This window comes from Rhinolophus ferrumequinum, chromosome 7 (assembly GCF_004115265.2).
Source record: "Rhinolophus ferrumequinum isolate MPI-CBG mRhiFer1 chromosome 7, mRhiFer1_v1.p, whole genome shotgun sequence".
NCBI classification, from domain to species: Eukaryota; Metazoa; Chordata; class Mammalia; order Chiroptera; family Rhinolophidae; genus Rhinolophus; species Rhinolophus ferrumequinum.
Window position 1 is genome coordinate 67,302,052 of NC_046290.1, and position 25,026 is coordinate 67,327,077.

At 36.9% G+C, this 25,026-nt stretch overlaps 1 protein-coding gene across 1 annotated transcript in view; it reads right to left on the reverse strand.

The window, feature by feature from the left end:
* The window catches only part of ST8SIA4 (ST8 alpha-N-acetyl-neuraminide alpha-2,8-sialyltransferase 4), an 84,384-nt gene extending 64,778 nt beyond the window's left edge, over positions 1 to 19,606 (reverse strand). The window contains 4 exon segments of the mRNA XM_033111159.1: positions 1,035 to 1,292; positions 11,647 to 11,778; positions 19,199 to 19,389; positions 19,391 to 19,606. Of these exon segments, the coding sequence (XP_032967050.1) occupies positions 1,035 to 1,292; positions 11,647 to 11,778; positions 19,199 to 19,389; positions 19,391 to 19,606 (797 nt within the window).
* Between the last annotated feature and the right edge of the window lie 5,420 nt (positions 19,607 to 25,026).

Below are 25,026 nucleotides of genomic sequence, written 5' to 3' on the forward strand. Positions count from 1 at the left end.
GTACAGTGTCAGATGGTTGCTGGACTTAGGGTAATCACTTCTTTAAGTATATAAATGTTAAACAACTATTGTGTACACCTGAAACTAAAGTAATATTGTATGTTATCTATATTTTAATAAAAATCTGAAAAAAAATTCAAGTTATTTGTCAACATGACAAATCATACTTTTTTTATCTATATATTGTACTGTTTCATGTTTCAATATACATATATCACTCATTTAGCAAATTTTTCTAAAAAACTAAATAAGCCAAAAATTCTGTTCAGATATACGAATTGGGAATTAAAAATTGTTAATATATATGATGCCATCACAACACTATTTCTACTGTTGTGTTTGTATCAGTTATTTAAAAGTTCACCAAGCACATGACTCATCAAATATCTGTTGACCATCAATGAAAAACAAATAGGTATATTTAATTATGTGTGAAAACTAAAATATACTATCATATACAAATACCACATATAAAGACAATCTGGCCCAAGATATCAAATATAGTCTTGTTAAATTATATTCTTAGAATCTGCTAAATAATTATCATTAAAAGTAAAATTAACTTACATCTATTATGTCATTGCATATTAATCTTTATATGTATGAATAAATATAATTTAATATAAAATAATTATGAATATAATTAATTAAATGAATTAATTCATTCACTAACATAAATGATTAATTAATTATGTGTGTTAGTGAATAAATTAATATTAAATTAATGAATATTAAGAAGAAATATTAAGAAAAATAGTTTTCCTATGTAGTATGGAAACTAATAAAATTGCCATTTAGCAGAAAAAGAACCACTGATGTGAATCTTTTTTTTAATGATGCAGTAATTCTAAATTTATATTTCAGGATAAATGTAAATTTGGATGCTACACAGAAAAAGATATAGATAAATATGTGTTTGAGCTTTCACTAATCCTTAATATTGATGTAAGATTTAAACATTTCTGCCAGTTTTCCACTTCTAAATTAAACATCTTTGACGAAATTACAATCTTTAGGAACAGACTAAAGCTTACCTTATTACGAAATTGTGACTGTCAATCTCCTTTCCACATTCACTATCTAGCAGGATGCCAGAATTTCCAACAACTGCACAGGTCTTAAATCTACGATTTTTCATTGGTGAAACTTCAGGTAGGAGGCTATGGAGATCCTGAGAAATATTCAGTGTCCGGCGCCTGTCAAGCACATAGTGTATGACATCACCAGGCTTAAAACTGCTCTTGACCACTGAGACATCTCGTTCTGCATCTAGGAAACGAAGAATGTTCTTCCTATATTTGAAATAGAAACAAAGATTTCCATTAATGACAACATATACAAGAACTGGTGATAATTTTTCTTTTCCTTTTTTTCTTTTTTTTTTTTTACAAAATTCCATGTGATGAAATGCAAATTGGTAAATTATTAACCTTAAACTGTGGGGTGGTAATTAAACAAACCAATTAGGTAGATTCCATAGGGTGTAGAATATATTTTTAAAAAATCATTTGCACAGTTTCTCAATTTACTGTGGAGTGATAAAAGTCCCCATCAACCAAAATATATTTTTAAAAATGAGTTTATTAAATAAAATGCAATTGCCATGACTTCGCTTTGCATAACTAGATATTCTGCTAGCTTTAATTTTCTATAGTCATCTATTTTGTTTAATGTTGTCTAATTAAGATGAATAAAAGTGACTTGAAATTGTTTGGAATTACATCTTAGTTAACTCTGTTACAATGATTGAACTTTCCAATGAACTTACATATACATTTATCCAAATCATGATATAGTATAATTATTTGAAAAAGAGTTAAAACTATATAGTGCTGTATGTATATGAAAGCTTTCTTCCAAACTCAAAAATCCAGGAAGTAAGATGGGTACATTAGAGGAAAAGATGGACAGATAGAACAGTAGACTCATGCATGGCAGAGATGGCTAATTGTTACTTAGTGTTCTTTCCTCCCTTCTTCCTTTTAGTATTTGAATCTTCTAAGATTTGATTGGGTACCAGGATGCTCAAATAGAACATTTTCAAGTTTTCAAACACCAGTGCAGCAGGGTTTGGTCACATCAGTCGATTATCTTAAGTGGTACATGAATGGATCGTGTGCATGACTTGATGAGAGAGAAATAAACTTCTGCCGTGTTTCATCCACTGTATTTTAAGTCCCTTTTTTATGGAAGCTTACCTTTCCCATAACTAATAAAGGAATTGATAACAGATGTGCGATGCTACATAAACTTACATGCATGTGCCAAGTTAGATGATAGCTGATGAGAAAATAGCGCTGGCTGGAAAGTTATGGACCATTGGCATGATATAGCAAAGCTCCTGATAAAACTGTGTGCAACAATTTGGGAGTCATGCTCTATATCTAATAAGCCTGTTGTTCTTCGAGAATTGGTTTAAAAGTCTTTGTACATTGCTTTATGTCTGTTGCTCCTTTTAGAAAAGCCCTAAAAAATTGGCAAAGTTAGGCATGAAACAGCCAAGTTGCAAGCTGAGATGGAAGGAAATATCTCTGGCAGTGACCTATAATCTAAACTGTGTGAGAGTCTAGTAATTGGGACCTCCCAAATGTTTCTAATAACCCAACGAACAAGAGATGCAACTATAAATCAGGGTTATCGCAGCAGCAAGAGTGATATTGCCTTTCCACCTAAGTATATCAAATATCAATTCAAATGACTTCAGATTAGCTGCCAGTAACTTGAGGGAAAGGAGGTGGAGGTCAGAATAATTAGAGGACAGTCAAAAGACTGAGGAGCTGTGTTCATAAGAAATCTTCAGGTGGTATTATTATACCAGGAACTAACTACAGAGAAGTAGTCTAGGAGCCTAATACATTTTTGAAGGAATTGTATTGCCAAAGAAACTATGAACCTGGTCTACAAAGTCTGAGATGGTTTGATCCTTAAGCTACTCAACATACAGCAGCTGGAAACAATCTGAGAAAGCTCTTTTCTAGGTAGAAAGTTGGATATTATTTACTGAAGTGCTGTTATTGCAAGCTTGTATTTTCAGAGTGCTGAAAACAATACCATTATTATAGCATTCAAGATATGAAAGACATATTTTTCCTTTAGTGCTATTATTGTTTAAGTTCCATGACAATTTGTACATTTTATTACTGAGCACAAAATATGACCTCCCATCACTCCACCAAAAGGTCAATTCTCCAAAACACACTTATAAGCCAGAAGCAAGGAGGCATGGAAAATAACTAACACATATTTTTCCTTTTGTTTGGTTTGCTTTAAATACATCCCAGGTTAATGTGTGGTCTAACTAGAAAAACAGGTCATTTAAAACTGTATTTGGCCAGATTTTACAATGGATATGTCCATCAGCTCTCTGAAAAAGAATACTTTTTTTGAATTTTTTTTCTCAAATATTTAGAATATCAGGTTTGTAATGAGTGGAATTTGTACAGGACAACCTGTATAATTGCCCTACAAAATGACTTAAAAAAATAATAGAAATACTATCAGGCACCATAACATTCCATCTTAACAAAGTACAGAATATAAAAGAAGAGAATTGCCAGTGAAATCAGCAACTATAGGGTATATGAATTGCAGAAAATGAGAAGTCCTTCATTATGCTAAGTAAACAAATATGATTTTTTTAAAAAGTTAACAACTAGCACCAAGAGCAGCAATCCATAGAAACTTTTGTACATACTTATTAACTACCATTTATTTGTTTGGGGAAAAAATTTGACTAATGCCCACACCTGTATTTCAACAAAAAAAATTCATTTCCTGTGAAAATGACAAGGCTGGCTCTAAAATAAAGACTGCAAGGATGTGGTTAAATCACCAAAATGGATGGTATTATCATTTTCCTTTGAACATAATTTGAAGGGGTTGCAGTAGGTATTTGAAGATATAACTCTCAAGTAATAGCGTGTTTGCAAGTGTGCAGTGAATAGGTTCCAGGTCCAGAACTGAAAGAAGATTATTTAGCTTGGAAATCCAAAAGGGACACTCCCTTTACTCATGAAAAAAAGTTAACACTTACATGTTTCTCAACTGATTGCAAAGGGGACTTTCCAATAACAGCATCTTTGCTGCATTATAGAAAGTTAGCAGCAAAAGTATTTTCAAACATTAAGTCTTCTAAATTCCTGAGTATCATAGGACATCTTTAATTTATTCACTCACGGTCAATTGATATAAAAAAGTGGACTGAGTTCAGAAAAGTTTTGAAAGACATCATACTGTCCTACTCTTAGGAGAACATAATGCTTAATGAGAGAAATAATTATTAAGTGCAGATGATACTATTGTGTGTATTTTTCCAACGTTGTTATAGGTGCAATAGTAGTTATTTTTTTTTAAATGGCAGCAGTTAAAAATAGTAAAATTGCCTTCCAAAACAGAATAAAAAATACAAATTCACATAGATTAATCAAAATATAGAAATGTAAGATTTTAGGCAAAATTCAGAGATTATTACTATAGTATTTGCTGTTTTAAAAATGAAAAGAGGTGGAGGGAGGAAACCTTCAATGTCTCCAATATGTTTTTTTTCTTACACTGAACCAAACTTTTAGTTACCTTCTAGGGCTTAAATCTATTCATGAAAAATTATCTGAGCTAAGATTCCTGATGTAGGATGCAAGACAGACTGAAAATAATTACTATGAGTGAATAATGTTGTGACTTCAATGCTTAAGTGGTTTTTTGTTGTTGTTGTTTTTTTTTTAAATAGTAAGGAAAGGTTAGTTCTTTTTTTTTTTTCTTCCTCCCTAGCAGGCTGTAGGCATTTTTTACATTATAGATGTAATGGACTATAGAAAGGTCTGTGAATTTGCTAAGTCTAGCTGTTGTTCAGACTTTAGAAAGGAGAAAACTATTGCTTAAATTTAATTAAATGTCATTGGATGCATGAAAAACTCTTGTACTTACACTGAACTTAAACAACACTTTAAGTATCACCAAGAAGAATAGACATGCTTTTGCTCAGAAGATAATTGATAGCAATGAAAAGAACAGGTTAAACAAAATTACTTCAGAATGAGAGTAATAGAAAACTCAGTTTAACTTCTATGCTGTAAAAATACTTGAATCAACAAAAAACTAATGTTTAATATGCAAGCTGAACCAGTACAGTAAGTCCTCATATAATGTCGTAGATAGGTTCTTGGAAACTGCAACTTTAAGCAAAAGGACATATAACAAAACCAATTTTGCCATAGGCTAATTAATATAAACAAGAGTTAAGTTCCTGCAATGTATTTCTGGTCACCAAACTTCTAAAGACCCCAAACACTTCAAATGTGAAACTTTGAATAAATTTGAGCAATGCATACATATAATAAAGTTCATCTTTTATTCATGAAAGCAACTAAGAGCATTCTTTTCCAATCCCTTATTCCAGTTTGGGGTCATGGGTGGCCAGAGCCTATTGTGGTAGCTCAGGGTACAAGGTGGGCATCCACCCTGGACAGGACGCCCTTCAAACACAGGGCACACTCACACCCACACCCACACTCACTCAGACTAGGACCATTTAGACATGCCAGTTCACCTAATGTGCACATCTCTGGGTTGTGGGAGGAAACTAGAGGACCCAGAGAAAACCCATGCAAACATGGGGAGAACATGCAAACTCCACACTCAGTGGCCTCAGCAGGTTGTAGATTTGTTTTTTTCGTTTATTTTATGTTTGTGTTTTTTTTTCTTATCAATGTTATAACAGAATTACATTGAATGAAACCACATTATTCGAGATCCTGCTGAACAAGTTGTCCTAAAATGTAGTCAAGTTATTACCCGATATTTAAAGGAGGGGTGCGTGTGTTTTCTGTGTGACTTAAAAGAACAACAACAAAAAAGGATTCCTTATATGTCTTTAACTGTCATTTTTGGAGCATAATGTAACTTTTTAAACTCCATGATAAGAATACATCTAAATTCAGCAACTGTTTTAATTATAAAGATAACTGAAAGAATCCAAAAACATGTTTCACTTTCAGTGAGACTGAAAAAAACGTAGTCATAAAGATCACTTTTTTCTTTTTTTTTTGGCAACGTTGGCTTAAACTGAAAGGTTGGTTTAGACTGACTGTTAAACTGACAAAAGTAGATTCAATACAGAAACTTTTGAACTGAATTTTCAACTAGAACATCCCTTTCAACATCACCCATCACTTGAAGCAGCAGCTGCACAGTCCTGGAGAATTAATTTACTAAACATTGTTTTCACTTGTGAAATATTAAATATAGCTAACCTATCACCAGGTGCCACTCTTTCTTCTGTGTAGTTTTCTTATCAACACGCATATGTGCTGTGGCAACTCAATTTTAATCTAGATGACATTGTGGACTCCATCAGCAAGTATTGCGAGACAAATCTTATGGTTGGAATGCATCACGAGTTGAGAAGCAAATTAGGTTCTCAACTAATGATACATATATTGGGAATCATTTTTTGCAAACTTTTGACCCAGACACATGTCACTGAATCAACTTGATTGTTACTACATGGTTTACTTAAAAGAAAAAAAAAAGTTTAAGAAATGCTAACTGTTTCGTTATGCCTACGAAAAGCAGAAAGAACACACAATTTTTTTGCCTGAAAATATTATTTCCATGAGGCAGTGTGCTTTAATGCTCTGAAAGAACGTGTAGCTTGTGAGCACTTCTGAGCTTAGGGTCCTTGCTGTTATGAGAAAGATATTCTAGTATCAAAGGAAAAATCCTCAAAACAACCAAACGAAAAGGCATAATTGCCTCAAAATGCTTGAAGAAAAGCATTTTTTAGTTTAATTTACACCTCAGATGGCCATTTAATATGTGGCCCAGCATTATTCATCCCATAACACTGTATGAATAATATATGTATTTTGTTATTTTAGAGCAGAAAAAAACCTGTATACTTCATAAAGATTCATTTAATAATATACATTTCAGGATTAAAATATAGTCAGACAGGCCTGACACTGAAGCTTGACTCTGCCACTAAGAAGCTGTGTGACCAAAAATGTGCACTAATGGTCACTGACTGAACAAAATAAGTGGAAGAAGTATTTGTGGGCTTTTTTCTAAAGTAAATCATTGCAAGCAACAGCAAATTCATTTTTACAGGTAAGCACATATATGCCAGACTTATCTGTTTAAGAACTTTGACATATGAGGATACTAAGAAATGAAAATATTTTTTCTGACTAAATATGAGAACCTTAATCTGTTCTGATGAGTAGCTGAGCTTGTACATTTCCATACACCCATATTTGGTATGGTTAATTCTTTAGGTTTTTATTCAACATATCAAGGAAAAAAAAAAAAGGAGGACAAGAAACAAGCCAAAGATGAGGGGGGAAGATCAAGTCATAAGTGTTGGACATAACCAAATAAGGTCTCAGTACAATGTTCATAGATTTGCTCACATCTGATGCATCTTAAATGTGTCATTTCTTAGCTTACAATAATAAAGAACAACCCAGGACCAATAAAATTAAGCTTTTAACCAAGCCAATTATTTTAATTATGAAGTTAGGCTGTAGAATGCATAAACTCCCCTAAATCATGATGAATCTTGAAAGTACAAGGAACTGATACGTGAAGCCATCTCTCGTAGTCAACTCCCCAGAGGTTCAGTTGTTTGATGAAAATATATGAATCAATTCTTTTTTTTTAATATTTAATAAACAACCCTTTACTTAGGGCATTTATTTATTTTTTTAATTTATTGGGGTGACAATTGTTAGTAAAATTACATAGATTTCAGGTGTGCAATTCTGTATCACATCATCTATAAATTACATTGTGTGTTCACCACCCAGAGTCAGTTCTCCTTCCATCACCATATATTTGATCCCCCTTACCCTCATCTCCCACCCCCCAACCCCCTAACCCTCTGGTAACCACTAAATTACATTCCCCAGATTAATTTTCAAACTCCGTGGCCATCTTGTGATTACTGATTGTTTTCTAATCCCCTCACCTGACCCCTTACCCCCACCCCCCCGCCCATCTAGCAACCCTCAGTTTTTCCTCTTTGTCTCCAAAACTATTCCTGATTAGTTCATTCACTTATTCTTTTCTTTAGATTCCGCATATAAGTGAGATCATATGGTAATTATCTTTCTCTGTCTGACTTATTTCACTTAACATAATGTTCTCTAGGTCCATCCATGTTGTTGCAAACGGTAAGATTTCTTTCTTCTTTATGGCTGTGTAATACTCCATTGTATAAATGTACCACAGTTTCTTAATCCAGTCATCTATTCTTGATAGGCTTTTAAAAGTAGCAGACTACATATAGGGCTGACAGAATTAGTATTAAGAAAGAAAAGCATGTCTATAAATGTAGGGAAAAACAATTTATCTTCAGTGACTGTTTCACATTTTAATGTAAATAGATAAATAATTTATTAAGAATGTAATAAGAGCATTATAAGTTTAATGAGATTTTTAAAATGAGAAAGATTTGAAAGCACGGTTCCATTGTGTGAGATCAAAAATGATTAGTTGTAATATCTTGATCAAAAACTTCAAAGAACAATTTTGAAAACACTTGTAAGATATGCCCACACCTACTCACAGACAAAGTAATATGGTTCTTTATAAATGTTATTAATATGGGGAAATAAAAAATAAAAAATCCAAAGTAAAATTAGCTTCCAGTATGACTTAAGAAAAACGAAAGCTAAGCTAATAATCAGACATTTTTGTGTTCTAATTTTTTCATTACAGGTGTCAAACTGATTAATACTCACTAGTCACTACTGCTATAGGCAATTATAATTTTAATGAACTGTTTGCATATTGTGCAATAATGGTTTTACAAATTATTATTTCCTCGTAAGGAAGTGACAACTTTGTATGTATTATTCAATATTTGCTCACTGTTTCACTGTTTACTTCTTTATCTGTTAATGACAACCATATGAAAAGAGGACTAACATTTCACAATTATCATCATCTGTTATAATTGAAAACAGATCACCTTCAAAGATATGAATGAAAACTTCATTAATTCGTAAAGTTGCAATAGTAAACTGCTTGAGTCAATGGTTAGCTTAAATATCTCACAAATAGTAAACATGTCAGAGAGACCTTGGCTAGTGTTGGCTTCAGCCAACTAGTTCTTATGGGGAATACAGATGCAAAATGTCAAAGTTTTGAGGTTCTCAAGAGTATATGAAAATCTATACTTTTATAAGGAATCTCCTAATTTTTAACATTGGTGTTAAATTTTTGTTCCCATACAGTTGAAATAACTCTTGCTTGCAAACCATATTTTACCCAAAAGATACAATTCATAAATACAGTCATCAGACTCATCTTTGCATTCTTGTACTCCACCTACAAAAATATAGTGTTCCACGTAACTTAAAAGCAATCAAACATAACACTACTTGTCACTGCCCTGATCTGATTCCTGTTTCCCTTTCCAGTCACTTCCAAAGCTTTAAAACAATGCGGTCTAACTAACCCTGCATTTCCCTGACCCATCTCTTTAATTTCCAGATAGTCTTCAAGTATGTTTTTTTAATTAAAGTTTATTGAGGTGACAAATGTTAGTAAAGTTACATAGATTTCAGGTGTACAATTCTGTATCACATCATCTATATTCCATTGTGTGTTCATCACCCAGTGTGAGTTCTCCTTCCATCACCACATATTTGATCCCCTTTACTCTCATCTACCACCCCCCCCTTACCCTCTGGTAACCACTAAACTATTGTATGTGTCTATGAGTTTTTCTTTCTCATTTGTTTGTCTTGTTCTTTTGTTGTGTTTGGTTTATATACCACATATCAGTGAAATCATATGGTTCTCTGCTTTTTATGTCTGACTTAATTCGCTTAGCATTATACTCTCAAGATCCATCCATGTTGTCACAAATGCTCCCATTTCATCATTTCTTACCACTGAATAGTATTCCATTGTGTATATATACCACAACTTATTTATCCATTCATCTATCAAAGGACATTTTGGTTGTTTCCATGTCTTGGCCACCGTAAATAAAGCTGCAATGAACATTGGAGCACACGTGTCTTTATGGATAAATGTTTTCAGACTTTTTGGGTAGATACCCAGAAGAGGAATTGCTGGGTCATATGGTAATTCTATTCATAATTTTTTGAGGAACCTCCACACTGCCTTCCATAGCAGCTGCACCAATCTGAATTCCCACCAACAGTGTATGAGGGTTCCTTTTTCTCCACAGCCTCTTCTCCAACACTTGTTACTATTTGTCTTGTTGATGACAGCCATTCTAACTGGGGTGAGGTGATATCTCATTGTGTTTTTTATTTGCATTTCTCTGATGATTAATGATGTTGAGCATTTTTTCATATGTCTATCAATGAATGGGACTATATCAAACTTAAAAGCTTCTGCACAGCAAAAGAAACCATCGACAAAATAAAGAGAAAACCAACTGAATGAAAGAAGACTTTTGCAAACAGTGCCTCCGATAAGGGGATAGTATCCAAAATATACAAGGAACTCATGCAACTCAACAACAAAAAGCAAACAACCCAATTGAAAGACGACAGAGGACCTGAAGAGACATTTCTCCAAAGAGGACATACAGATGAAAAGTATATTTCAATATGTAGGGGGTTCCTTTGCTGCACTGAATTCTATGAAGTGCTATGCATACTCTAAAGATGAAGGTATTAGATTCTTCCTTCAAGTTCCTGGTAATTACATTATATATAGGTATGATCCAAAAAGTGAGTAGTAACCTAAACAGATCAGCAGTTTACCTTCTAAACCGCTAACTACTCTTACAAAATCTAAGTTAATATCCAATCATTGAATAATTAGCATTTTGCCAATACTAGAAAAATGCAGTGATTTTACTATGTTATTCTATGGTTTTACTATGGTTATTCTCTTGAACTTTTAAATAGTTCTGATTTACCAAAATGCTCCGATTAAACATACCAAGAAACACAGCATTGTAACTATAGAAAATAAATTATCTGCTTGCTTCCTCTATAATTAGGGAAGTCTGGTCCTACCTTTCTTACTAGTAATAGGAGTATAATTGAAGAAAATAAGACATAATGGATACATGTAGGCACCAACTTTGATTTCAACTTTGATTTAGCTTGTTTCAGCTAAAATGCCAAATTCCTACAAAGAATAAACCAGTACTCTAGAAAGTGTATTTTCTGATTTTCACCAATTTAGGACATGATTATTGAGACTTTTATTATAGGAGCTCACATAAAAATACCCGTTGATAAAGTCAAATGTATTTATAATTGTCAGAAAAATGGGAGTTGAATAGGCTCTGTTTTCATCTAGTGCGAGAAAAGACAAGGTCAGTATGAAAACTTAATAGGGAAGTTAAAAATAATTCTCAAAATATATGTCTATCGTGAGAAATTGAGTGAAGAAAAGTATGTTAAATATTAGTACTCTCTTGAATATCTCATTCCATTGGTATAAAGACTCACATATTCATCCTTAAATTTCAGACTGCGTGATTTCAGTTTTATGGTTTCATATTCTTCAGTGAATAACAATAAGTAGAGCTGATTCATTCTTTTATTAAAATATTCATAGTTAAACTATAAATCAAGCATTCAATATAAGTTCGCCAAGCCCAACATATTCAAGTACACGATGTGAAATGTATACTGTTTTATTAAAGAAACTCACCTTATCTCCAGGACCAAAGAGGAATTGATTTTCCAACCTTCTACAGAGTGCTGGAAGATTGAAGAGCCAGCCTTTCGAATGATTTTATCAGAACTATTGACAAGTGATCGACTCAAACACAGTTCACCATCTCTGAAACAAAGTAAAAATGCCATCTTTATGAAAGTAAGAAGAATTTTGTCTAAGTTCTATAATACATAATTTGATTTAGATTAGTGGTGACAAATTATAGATATAACTTTTTCTACATGCTAGAAGAAGAGGTATGATATGAGCATGACAAAAGGTATTATAAAGATAAAGTGAATATAACTTTATCAGGATAATCATTACATTTATTCTTTTTTTAAATAAAACCATTTTCCTATAAATAAAAGGCCTTTGACAGCAAAGGAAACCACCTATCAAAAGGGAAAAGATACTTGCAAATCCAATAAAGGGCTACTATCCAAAATATATAAAGAACTCATATAATTCAACAGCAATAAAAACAATTAAAAAATGAGCAGAGCATCTGAATAGACATTTTTCCAAAGAAGACGTACAGATGGTCAACAGGTACATCGAAAGATGTTCAACATGACTAATTATTAGGGAAATGCAAATCAGAATCACAATATAAGCTCACATCTGGTTATTATTTAAAAAAACAACAAATAACAAGCGTTAGAGAGGATGTGGTGGAAAGGGAACCATTGTGCACTGTTGGGATTGTAAATTAGGGTAGCAACTATGGAAAACAGTATGGAAGTTACTCAAAAAATTAAGACTAGAACTATCATATGATCTATCTATTCCACTTCTGGGTATTTATCCAAAGAATATGAAAACAGTAATTAGAAAAGACATATGCACCCCTATGTTCATAGCAGCATTATTAAAATTGATAACATATGAAAACAACCCAAGTGTCTATGAACAGATGAATGGATGAAGATGTGGCGCACGCACACACACACGCGCACGCACACACACAATGGAATACTACCCAGCTATAAAAAGATGAAACATTGCCATTTGCAACAACATAGATGAACTCTGAAGGTATTATGCTAAGTGAAACAAGTCAGATGGAGAAAGACATATACCATATGATTTTATTCATATGTGGAATAAAAGAAATCAAAATGAACAAACAGAAAATAAAAACAAATTAATAGTTGCAGACAAGAGATTGGTGGTACCAGAGGGGGAAGGGATGATAGGTGAAATGAGTAAAAAGGGTAAACTGTATCGTTACAGATGGAAACGAGACCTTTGGTGTTGAGCATCCTGTAGTGTACACAGGTATTAAATTACAATGTTGTACACCTGAAACTTATATAATGTTATAAACCACTAAAAACCCTGGTAAACCAATATAAACCAATGTTACCTGCATGGGGGAAAAAAAAGAATTCTGGGAAAAAAAAAAGAAAGAAAAGGCCTGTGGTATTTAAAGAAAATAATTCTCATCCAAGTTCTATTCCCCTTTAGCCCATCCCTTCCTGCTGTGTTTAGACAATAGAGACAGGATGTTTGGCTAGTCATTCTGCATCTGTATAATTGTGACTCCCAAGATTGTAACTTTATTTTCACAGAAGGCATATAGACATAATGGAATAAGAAGATTTTGTTTAGGAATAAGAAGATTTTGTTTAGGAATAAGAAGATCCTGGAATATCAGGTGAACTGGACATGTTGGTGATTCTATCACTTGCCAGCCTATATGACCTTGGACAATATTCTCTTTCTAGGCCACTGAGGATTTATCTTACCTTTGAAACTGCAGTAACATTATCTAATCTTCAATGAATTTGTGAGTACTGAGTGGGACTCTGTATGTGAAAGTAATTTATAAAACACTACTGAAGTGCTTATTTCTAAAGTTATATTGAGTCTCAAAATACCACAACAAGAGACACTTTCCTGATAATTGTTAGAGGGAGAGGCGGAGACAAAAACTGTAGTGGGGAGAAAACTCATTGAGTAGCCATTATTATTGGTATTTTCTTTTATATCAAAAGAATCAACTGTGCTACTCCCTCCATTCAGTAGTGTCAGGCAAATACATTGTGTGTCATGGTAGTAGCAGGGATACTGGAATAACGGTGATGGTGACAGATACCTATGATAGCATTCATGCCATTAGAACATCTATAGCTGAAACAGATCATTGTTCAATAGACTACTTTCTTGGTACTTTATAAATATAAACCTAGCCTCAGAGAATTGAAAAGCCACCTGTTTATGGCATAGCCCTGTCAATGCATTTATTTCTTTACATGTGAACTTTTAATGTTTTAGAATCTCAAAAACATAATTAAAAAGTAACATGATGATTTGCTCAGTCACAAAGTCTAAATCTGTGTTTATTATGTAGGCAATCCTCTCCTACTATCAATGGAAACACTGCTTGTGAAACAGCTGTTAGATGAATTCTGTAATTGGAGACTTATAGTTTGGAATTTTGGTCTGCATTCTTTTTTAAACATGTAGTTCCAATTTGAAGCAACTCAAAGCATCACATGCAACTACTCCTTGTGAAATTCAAAACTCTGTAAAAATTAATATTTATTGTACCCTACTGCTGAAAATGGTACGTTTGTATGCCTATGCATGGCTAATAGTAATCATTTTATAGAGGTCATTTAGGATGCAAGGAAACATGGGGAGCAATTTACTACTCAGTGGCCCAGAAGTTAATTTTTCTATTACATGTCTAATGATAATAACTACATATGAATGAAAACGTGGATATACACAGATGTTAACCTTCACACTTTTGGAGATATGCCTTTAAGAGTATGGCACAAACTCACCATTTCTAGGGGTAGGGATCGTTCCAGTCGTCATCTTTTTAATAACTGGCCTGTCAATATCATCTCTTTCTAACCACAGATTGCGATAATTATAATAATTACTTCACCATCAATAATTTTTTATAGGAGAAGTACAAATATACATGGGCTAGCAGTTTTAAATATGTCTAGAAGACTCCTTTCCTGATGTAGATACAGATACATTTTTATATGGCAGAATGATTGTTATGATATACCTATCTATGGAGCCATTTCAGAACCTCTAAGAGTTAAAAAATATATATAGTTTAAAAGTTTAAATCAGTTTTATATAAATGAAATGCTGCTATATAACTCTGCTCTTTGGATTGCTTTCATTGAACTAGTGATAAGCCAAATTTCAGACTCTTATCACTGGAAAGGACTTGGAATGAAAACAGCTACAACTAGTCACACTTCTTGAAGTCAATGCAATTCCTGTGTGAGAAGGCGAGGCTTAGTGCGATCTGAGGCTCTGGAGCACATTTCTTTGTATAAAGTTAAAAGGGTCCCAAGGAACTTTTCACTTGTGATCTTGGTAGTATCCTGTCTTAGACAAGGCTTTCCCTTCCCTTGAACGCAAAGCATGAAGGATGTTGCCACACCCTACTAGTTTTCCATTCCAGATTGGACGTGATGGATAAACAGCTGCACTGAAAACATTTCTTGCATAGGGCTATATACAGAAAGACTCAATATGTACTTCTAAAGGAAAAAATGTAAAACATCAAGGAAATAATGCAGCATAAAGCAATATATATTATAAAGTATTCCTGCTGATATGGAGATAAGGAAAACCCACTTAGATGGCCATCTATGCAATACTAGTAACAGAAACTAATCATTAGTTATGTTACTAATAGTTACAAATATTTTTCTATTTGAAATACGAGTTGTCAGGCATCACTACAATTTATTCTATTAATTTTGCAGTACATAACAAATATGATTGATTTTATTCCATGAAATTAGGGCCCAGAAGCCCTTCACTCAACCCCACTGAAAAATCTTCATTACTTGGTCTGGGGATGAATGTTTCCTTTGGACTAGGTTAAATTTCCTCCTTAATATAAAATTTTAACAGTCAAGTAAACGAAAAGAACTTGCACCCAACTAAGCATGAAAACAAACAGGAGACAGTTTTGTGTTTTCATTGCCTAAGTGTCAAACAACTAAAACTAAAGATGAGAGATGTGCTACCTTACCTTACTGGTTTATGGTTTCTAGCAGAATTTCTAATGTAACATATGAAGTAAAGTGCAGATTCTTGGTTTCCTGATTTACAAGTGTGTTCTACCCTAAAACAAACTAGAAGAAACTTTGCTGACAATGGTAAGTGATACTCTAAGTACGAATGCTTATCTCCACTGTCAATTCTGTCGTAAGTTTCAGAACTAATGCGGGTAAGACAACCTAAGGTACGCAAATTAAAAAAAGATCTTTAGATGATAAGAAAAGTAAATTAAAGTCTCATGTGTGGTCAACCAGAAAAACGGTATGTGGCAAATTTTAATGACTACCAATCAGAACAAACATTTGTATGTTATTAAAGTTTATGTTACACTCTCAAATGCATTATCTCATTAAATGAGCATACCCTCATAGTTTTTATCTGTAGGACCCTTAAGTTAACACATTTCCAGTTATACCCAAAGAGCACACAGAGCCAGTGACATCATGGGCCAATTATGAGGCAAGTGCCATTTTTCCCTACAAAGAAAAACTGTCAGTCAAGAATAGACCACTTCATACTCCCAATGTTCTTTGAGTTCAACTTTATTAAGGAGTCATTATGCCAGGCAGTGAATAGGTTTGCATGGAAGGAAATATCAGTTTGAAATGTCCAATAATTACTTGACCTATTCTCAGAGAGTCCCTTATAAAGAAACACACCACTAGTATCCCTGTGGACATGTGAGAATGTGGATGGTTGGTAGGAAAGTTGTGCTATTCTTTTTCCTTGTGCCTGGAAGGACTGCTCAACATTGTGCATAAGAGTAATACTGCACTGACTCTAGATGGACTTTCAGTTAAGGCAGGGAGAGAGCCAATGGACAGAGAAACTGTCTGCCTCTTGCAAAATGGTAGCAGGGAAGCTAAATATGAATGTAGGGGTATGTTCTAAAATAAGAGGAATATGTATGGCTCTTAACTGAATGGACTGCCCACTCGCACACAAGGCATGCGATGCTCCCCAAAGGTCAAAGACTACTTCTCTTACGTCACTTTTGAATATTGTCATGGGTCCTGTGGCCAAACCTCCACTCTAGTTTCCTCATCTGAAATTAGCCCCTTCCACGTGGCTTAGGTAGAGAGTCAATGAGATGATCGTTTGATGAGTCAACTCCTCCACCAAAAGGACTATTTGGGAGTTGAAACGAAATCATGAACAATCATCACAAGCTTTTCCGTTAAACGGTTTATCCTGATGAAAAAGGGAAAGAGTGCTCAGGGGGACCGGCCGTCCTTGCATTGCTCCTGGCAGTGCCAATTGCACGGTCAGTGGCGGCCGCAGCGGCCAGGACACTGCGGGGCACAGTATAAGCGCGACGCCCGCAGCAGGCTCTCTGCCTGGCCCCACTCACACCTGTAATTGTGGGTTTTAATTAAGGAGGAGGAGCCCGGTTGCTGGGTGAGCAGGAAAAGAGATTTTTTTTTTTAAGGGGGTCCTGATTCCTACGATAAAGCCTTTTCTGGTCCCCTCACTCATTCTTCCACCTTCGCCAACAGCTCCCGGCAGGAGGGGATAGCCCCCGCGCGCACCTCGCTCCCCGGTGATTAACTCAGGCGCCCACCCCAGGCTTTCTCAGGCGAGCAGGGAAGAACCCATAGCTCAGCCGGAAAAGGGTGCGAGCGAAACCCAGCCGGGCCAGCCCCACCACCGCGCCCGTACCTGCGCCGCCTCCTCTTCCCTGGCCCCCTGGGCAGCGCCCACTGGCCGGCGGCGTCCAGGGAAGGGCCACAGGAGGAATGTCGCCCCTGAAACATGGAGCGTCCCAGCTCTGTTATTGACCCCAGAGGGACTTGCCGTGAGCGCCTCCTTCCTGCGGGCGGTTAGGGAGGCCCAGAGAGAGCGCCTGGGCGGCATGTGGCGCCTCCCCTAGCCTCACTCCTTCAGCCCACTCCTGCTCTCCAGGGTCTCGAAACGTGGGCCCGAACCCTCCGAGTCCTGGCGACGCTTGGTCGCTTTGTCTGGGCTCAAGCTTGAGTTCGGAGCCCACGAGCCGGGAGGGAACAAAGAGCCTCGACCCCCACGCCCCAGCCTACGCCTCTCCCCCACGCGCTGGTTCATCACCTTCCCACAGACCCCTTTGTCTGCCTGGGAAGCACAGGCAGGTCTGCCGGGGATGCCCACACCCCCACCCAACAGCCTTCTTTTCTGACAATTGAACTAGACTGCATTTGCAACCCTGTGTGAAAGAACTCGTACAGTTCGGCTCCCCACCCTCCCCACGCCCCCACCCCTCCCCAGAATAGACCATTTATAGGTTTGTTGATACATAACGACCACGTAGCCCATTCCTTATTAGGTTTTTCATTCTTTTCCAATTCCTTTCTACTGTACTTCTGGCTGTCTTCCTTTTCTATCAAACAGCAATTCCTTCTGTAAGGATTAAGACTGCCTCTTACTTAAATGCTCATTACTTAGGGAGGAGCGAGGTATATTAAGAAATGGAGTGCATGAAGTTCCTGCGTGTGCACGTTTTAGCAGTCCTATGCCACATGCACACGCGCTCACAGACAGAGAGAGAGAGAGAGAGAGAGAAAGGATTCTATCTTCGCTTAATAAATGTCAAGGAAAATAAAAACCAAGCAGGCATCTCTGGCAGTGAGGAGTTTCCGATAGCGGAAACCTCCGGAGGAGGGAGGATTTCCGAAACAGGACTTTGAACACAGTTGACAACCAGGTTCACATCCTCAGAAAACGCTTCCAAGCTATGTAAGCAACACAAAGTTGCAGCCACCTCCTGCGTAAACTTCAAAGACACAGAGGCCAGGGGGAGGGAGGAAGGAAGTGTGATATTTAGAGAACTTGCTAGGGTGGAGATAGATTCTGAACTCCTCTAGAAAAACTGAAGAAAAAAAAAAAGAAAGAAAAGAAAAAAATTTAAAAGGCAGAAATATAGTCTATGTGAAGCGACAGTACCCAGTTTCCAAAACTGTAACCATGACGCCCATGCGTTTCACCCACGAAAGAGCAAATGAGGAAGTATCCCTGGTTGTGCTGGAGTTTCTAATTCAAACTAAGACACACAGATCTACCCGACGCTGAAGAAGAAGAGTCAAGAAACAGTGGGGACTCGTTTCCTGCTTTCCGGGCTTTAACTTGAGCCTTTTAGAAAGCCAGTTTTCTCTAGCATTTCCTAGAGTGATAGGGTAGAGACAGAAGGAAGGGCAACCAGATGGTGAATAAAGATATCTCACTTGAGTTCTGCCCACGGATGAAAAGGACAAGGACACACGTTCTTTGTTGACACTTCTGCAGTGACTTCCCCCTTTGGCGTGCGAACCCCGGCGCTGACACAACTGTCAAGACCACCGCACAGGGACAAGTTGAACTCTTATTGGGAACACGCCTCAACAACTGCCTTTGTTATTTAATTCATGAGACTAAACACACACCAGCTTATAGGAACACACATACTATCCCAACCATCATTCTATTGTCTATATTCGCATATCATTTATGACTTGACTTTTTGTAATATTCTGAAATTAAGCTTTGCATTTACCCAATGAGTTGCGTCTCCTGGTGCTCCTCAGTTCTTGCTATTTCTTTTGTCTTATAAAAGATCAGGAGCAGACTTATTGTGCAGATCGTCCACCTCTTCCTAATGGAACGCATCTTGGGTGCCCGGGAAAGTCCTGGTTGCCCCAGCACCGGCACCTTTTCTGGATATAAAAGCTCCGTTTTGGGAGATATCGTCTCGGGGGTTGGGGGGGCGGAATCCGTAAAATGCGAGGAGAGCGTGGAGCCGGGATCTCAGGAGCAGGTCTCGAGGGTCCTCTGTGGCAGAGCTCCCGTTGCTGCTCCAGCGCTGCCCAGTGCTCTCCCTCCCGATTCGCGCCAGCCCTGCGGGGTTGCTCCGCGCCGCCTCCCTAGGGCTCAGGTTTCTTTAAAGACAAGACACCTTGTGCATTGGAGGTGTCGGCCGCTTCTGCAGCTGGTTTGGGGGCGTCACTGGTCCTTCCCTTTTCTTAGCAGGGAAATGATGAGCAAACCCAGCCAATCACCGGACTGGGGAGGCGGGGGCTGCTGTTGCCTCTCATGCTCGAGGCTGCTGAGAGAGTAATGTTGCTGGCTCCGAGGACAGAGGAAGCCTACAAGCTCTCAATCGTGTACTCACTCACTCACTCACTCACTCACTCACTCACTCACTCAATCACTCACTCACAGGAACCAGCACCCCAATACCCCGGGGAAAGCTCAGCATTCCAGGAGGAAGTCAGGCAGCTCTCCCAGAACACCAAAGCGCCAGCTCCAGGGACAGAGAAGCGCCGAGACAGTCTGGCCCCATCAGCGTGAAGAGGGCACTTGTGCTGCGGGCAGATTAGGGACGTTTCTTGGTGGAGCAATTCTTCAAATTGAGCTGGAGATGCGTAAGTAGAAGGGTCGCTTCTTCCAAGCGCCTTTGCTAAACATACACGTGCGCGGGCGCACGCTTATCCACAAGCCATCCCAAGTAGAGTGAATCAGAAGGAGGGCGAAGAGGGCGTTGTACCATCCATGCAGAGCTCCAAAGCACAAGCACACACATGAACCGCTTAGCCTATCACCCACTCAGGGTGGGTGGTGGATGACAACCCGGACTCAGAATCCTGTAGGTAACGAGTGATGACAGAAGTGTCATCAGGCACTTTATGGATATTTATGTTACTCTCATTACCATTTGGAAACTACTCACGCTGAAGTCAAGGAAACTACAATCCCACTTAAACTTCGCTGAGGAGAAACAAGATTCTCAGTAAAAGCAGTCACCAAGGCCCTTCTTTTTATGCAAATACACCCACACACGGAAAAAAAAAAGGAAAGAAGAAGAAAGGAGGGAAGGAAGGAAAGGAGGTGGGAGGGAAAGAAGGAAAGGACAAGCTCTTCTATAAAAGTCTCAATGATAGGTATTTGTCCTCTCATTTTCACTCTTTCCTACCTCCTATTGTTTCCTCACTTCTATTGTATTATGTGGCAGGGGCCTTTTTCCAGTCCTGGGTTCCGTTCTTTAGTCTGAGTACTTCTCCACTGTCCTTTGGTCCCCTCCCTCACCCAGAGAGAAACTTGATGCTTCGATTGTGCCCAACCTTGGTTTGACTCTTCACCAGGAGGCTGCCAGCCATAAATCCCGGAGGCACCCTTAGCATGAGACAGTGCCTGGAAGCCAGGAATTCCCCCATGTAAAGACGCTGGTCCCAAGTTCTTCTCTCCACCCCACCCCCAACTTCTCAAAGAAATGCCTTATTCCTTCAGATTGAGCAGTAGTTTCAGCTGTCATCATCTGATCTTGGTCCCTGGGGTTTACACCCACATAAGTCCGGGAAACGGTGAGGCCCACCACCAATCCTCCAGTGGAGGGGGGCAAGAAGCAAGAACGGGAGTTCTCAGTTATTACTCCCCTGAGAACTTAAAATAAGGATAACAGCCAGCTCCATCGCTAAAAAAAAAAAAAAAAAAAAAAAAAAAAAAAAAAAAAAAAAAAAAAAAGAAGAAGAAGAAAAAAAAAACCGAGGTCCCTGCCAATGTTTGACATGCTTCGCCTAAGGTTTAGGAAGTTAAGAACCTCTCAGTTCTGGAGCCTCTATTCACAGCAGAGTGAACTAGGGGGTTGGATCTAAAATGCTCAAAGGAGCAAGTAATTATGAGCCTTTATTGACACTGCAAGTGGCCCACTGGGAGCCTTTCAAGTTTATTGATGTCTAGGCAAATCCTGCTTGCATTAATGCATCTCTATCCCACTGACTTCTCAACTTGCAGAAACTGCAAGAATAAAACAGTTTAAGTTAAAAGGAACTTGGAAGGGAGGAGGTGGGCAATGCATGGTTAGGATACTAAATTCTCTAGGATAACTTATGAATTTTAAACAGTTAAACACATATATTTTGGATTTTAAATAAAACACCGCTGGCTGATGACAATGAAGTAAAATGCATCACTTAATTTAATTTACCCAACATTTCTTGAGGAATTAACTAAGGGCCAGGCAATGTGTGAGAGCATGGGAACACAGCGACGAGTAAAAAACAGCATTTAACCAGACACGAAGTTTACTCACTCAGAGTGTGTAGATTGTAAAAGAAATAAATTGCAATATGGCACCATGAATCTAAGAAGTTAGGAAGGCAGAGCAATGATAGAACATTGCAAGCAGAGGAAAGAGTATGTGTGATTTCAGAGAAAATGAAAATGGGGAAATTTGAAGTACTTCAGTTCTTTAGAACAGGAATAGGAAGGAAGAGTAGTGGGACAAAGGTTTCAGAGTGATCATAATATTCTACAGCTACGCAATGTCAAACTGTCTCCTCTAATGGGAAAGTTGCAACAAGAAAACCTTCAAGAAGAAAGTAGGTTTCATTCCTGTATTAAGTTTTAAGTTAAATTAGGGGAAATTATTCATCTGGCCCAAACAATAAAACAAACACAATAGCAAAACAAAAACACACCAAGAACTAGTTATGGGAACATACCCCCAGAAGACATATTTAAACATCTAGAAGAGAAAAAACGAACTCCCCAATTGTATAATGCTACTATTTACAAATTCGATAAGCATAGCACTTTTATTATGAGGTGAAGCTTCTGAATGATTGATTATGGTTCAGTGAGACTCAAGAGGTTCCTCTCCCCATATTTGAACAATTTAGTGTTTAGAGTGTATTTTAGTGTCACTTGTTTAATATTATTAGATTCATGAAATATGCATCCATAACAATTTGCCAAGTTAATAAAAAACATACAGGCCAACACTTGGGCCAAATTGAGGACAGTCTGGTTATTCTCAGTATGCAATTAGGTACAAGAACCATAAATACAAATATTGAATAAGAGGCCTTATCCACATAAGAGTCTTTTGGACTTACTTCCTCCCATTAGAATGCTGTTTTGATGATCCTGAGAAATTAAAGTTGTTCCTGAATTTCTATTCTATCTTTGGACTGTAAGTTCTTCAATAATGAGAACACATTTGTCTTTATTCAGCACAATTCTGCAATACACAGTACCTAATGAATAAATAATGCAAATAATGGCAGCTGCTTTTAAAATGCTACTTTATCCTTTAACTTAATGTAAATCATGTTTTAATTGCTGGCTGTGACCTCAACTTTAGCTAGAAATAAATGGATAGACACATGGAATCTCATAGTGGGTTGTTTTAATGGCCCATGACAGGTTTTAATAGACTACTTTTAGAGCAGTTTTAGGTTTACAGCAATATTGAGCAGAAAGTACAGAGACTTCACATATACTCTTACCTCCAAACATGCACAGCCTCCCCCACTATCAACATCCCACCCCAAAGCAGTTCATTTGTTAAAATCAATGAAACTACCTTGGCACGTCATTGTCACCCAAAGTCAATAGTTTACATTAGGGTTCACTCTCAGTATTGTACATTCTATGGCCTCAGATAGATGTGTAATGACATGTATCCACCATGTATCATACAAAGTAGTTTCACTGAACTAAAACTCCTCTGTGCTCAGCCTATTTATCCCTCCCTCCCCACTAGCTCATAACAAGCACTGATCTTCTCTATGGTGTCCAAAGTTTTGACTTTACCAGAAGTCATATAGTTGGAATTATATAGTATGCAGCCCTTTTATATTGGCTTCTTTTACTTAGTAATTAAAGATCCCTCCATATTTTTCATGGCTTAAAAGCTCATTTCTTTTCAATACTGAATAATATCCCATTGTCTGGATATACCACAGTATTTATCCAAATACCTACTGAAGGACCTCTTGGTTACTTCCAAGTTTTGACAATCAGAAAGCTACTACAGAGGCGGCCGGTTAGCTCAGTTGGTTAGAGTGCAGTTCTCTTAACAACAAGGTTGCCGGTTCGATCCCCACATGGGCCACTGTGAGCTGTGCCCTCCACAACTAGATTGAAACAACTATTTGTCTTGGAACTTATGGGTCCTGAAAAAGCATGCTTAAATAAATAAAAAGTTTAAAAAAAAATAAAGCTACTATCAATATCCATGTGTAGTGTGTGGGGGTGCGTGTGTGTGCATAGTTTTCAACTCATTTGGGTAAATACCAAGGAGTGTAGTTGCAGGTAAGATTGATAGTAAGACTATGGCTAGCTTTGTAAGAAAACTGAATTGTCTTCCAAGTGGCTGTACTATTCTCCATCCCACTAGCAATGAAAGAGAGTTCATGTCGCTCTACATCCTCACCAGCATTTGGTCTATTTGGTGTTTTGTCTTTTGACCATTGTAATAGGTGTTTAGTGTTATCTCATTATTGTTTTAACTTGCATTTTCTTGATGACATATGGTATGAAACATCTTTTCATACCCTTATTTGCCATTTGTATATCTTCTTTGGTGAGGTATTTGTTCAGATCTTTTGTCCATTTTCAAATCAACTTTCCATGTTCTTACTACTCAGTTTAAGAGTTCTTTGTATATTTTGGATAACAGTCCTTTTTCACATGTTTTGTAAATATTTTCTTCCAGTCTGTGGCTTGCTTCTCATTCTCTTGACAGTGTCTTTCATAGAACAGATGTTTTTAATTTGATTAAGTCCAGCTTATCAATTAATCTTACGTTCATCATGCCTTTGATATTAAATATAAAAAGTCATTGTCCACCCAAGGCCTTCTAGATTTTTTTTCATATGTTGTCTTCTGGGAGTTTCATAATTTCCCATTTTATATTTAGGTCTACTATCTGTTTTGAGTTAAATTTTGTGTAGAGTGTAAGGTATATGAATATATATGTTATTTTTACATGTGGTTTTCTAGTTGTTTATGGACCATTTACTGAAAAGACTATCTTTTCTGCCTTTCCTCCTTTGTTAAAGATCAGTTGAATATACTTCTGTGGGTCTGTTTCTGGGACTTTATCTGTTCCACTGATCTGCTTGTCTATTCTTTCACAAGTATTCCATTGTCTTGATTATTGTAGCTTCCTAGTAAGTCTTGAAGTCTGGTCCTTTCAGTCCTTGGACTTTGTTCTCCTTCAATATTGTGTTGGTTATCTTTTTGTCTTTTGACTCTCAATCTAAACTTTAGAATCAGTTTGTCAACATCCTCGAAATAACTTGACTGGGATTTTGACTGGAACTGTGTTGAATCTGTAGATCAATTTGGGAAGAATTGACATCTTGGCAATGTTGAGTTTTGCTCTCCATGAACATAGATTATCTCTTCATTTATTTAGTTATTCTTTGATATTCCTTTCATCAGAATTTGTTAGTTTTCATCATACAGATCTTGTATGTATTTATATTTATACCTAAGTATTTTTTTGAATGCTAACATAAATGCTATTATTGTTTCATTTCAAATTGCAATGTTCCTTGCTAGTACCATAACGATTTAATAATGGAAATGTTGGTTTAT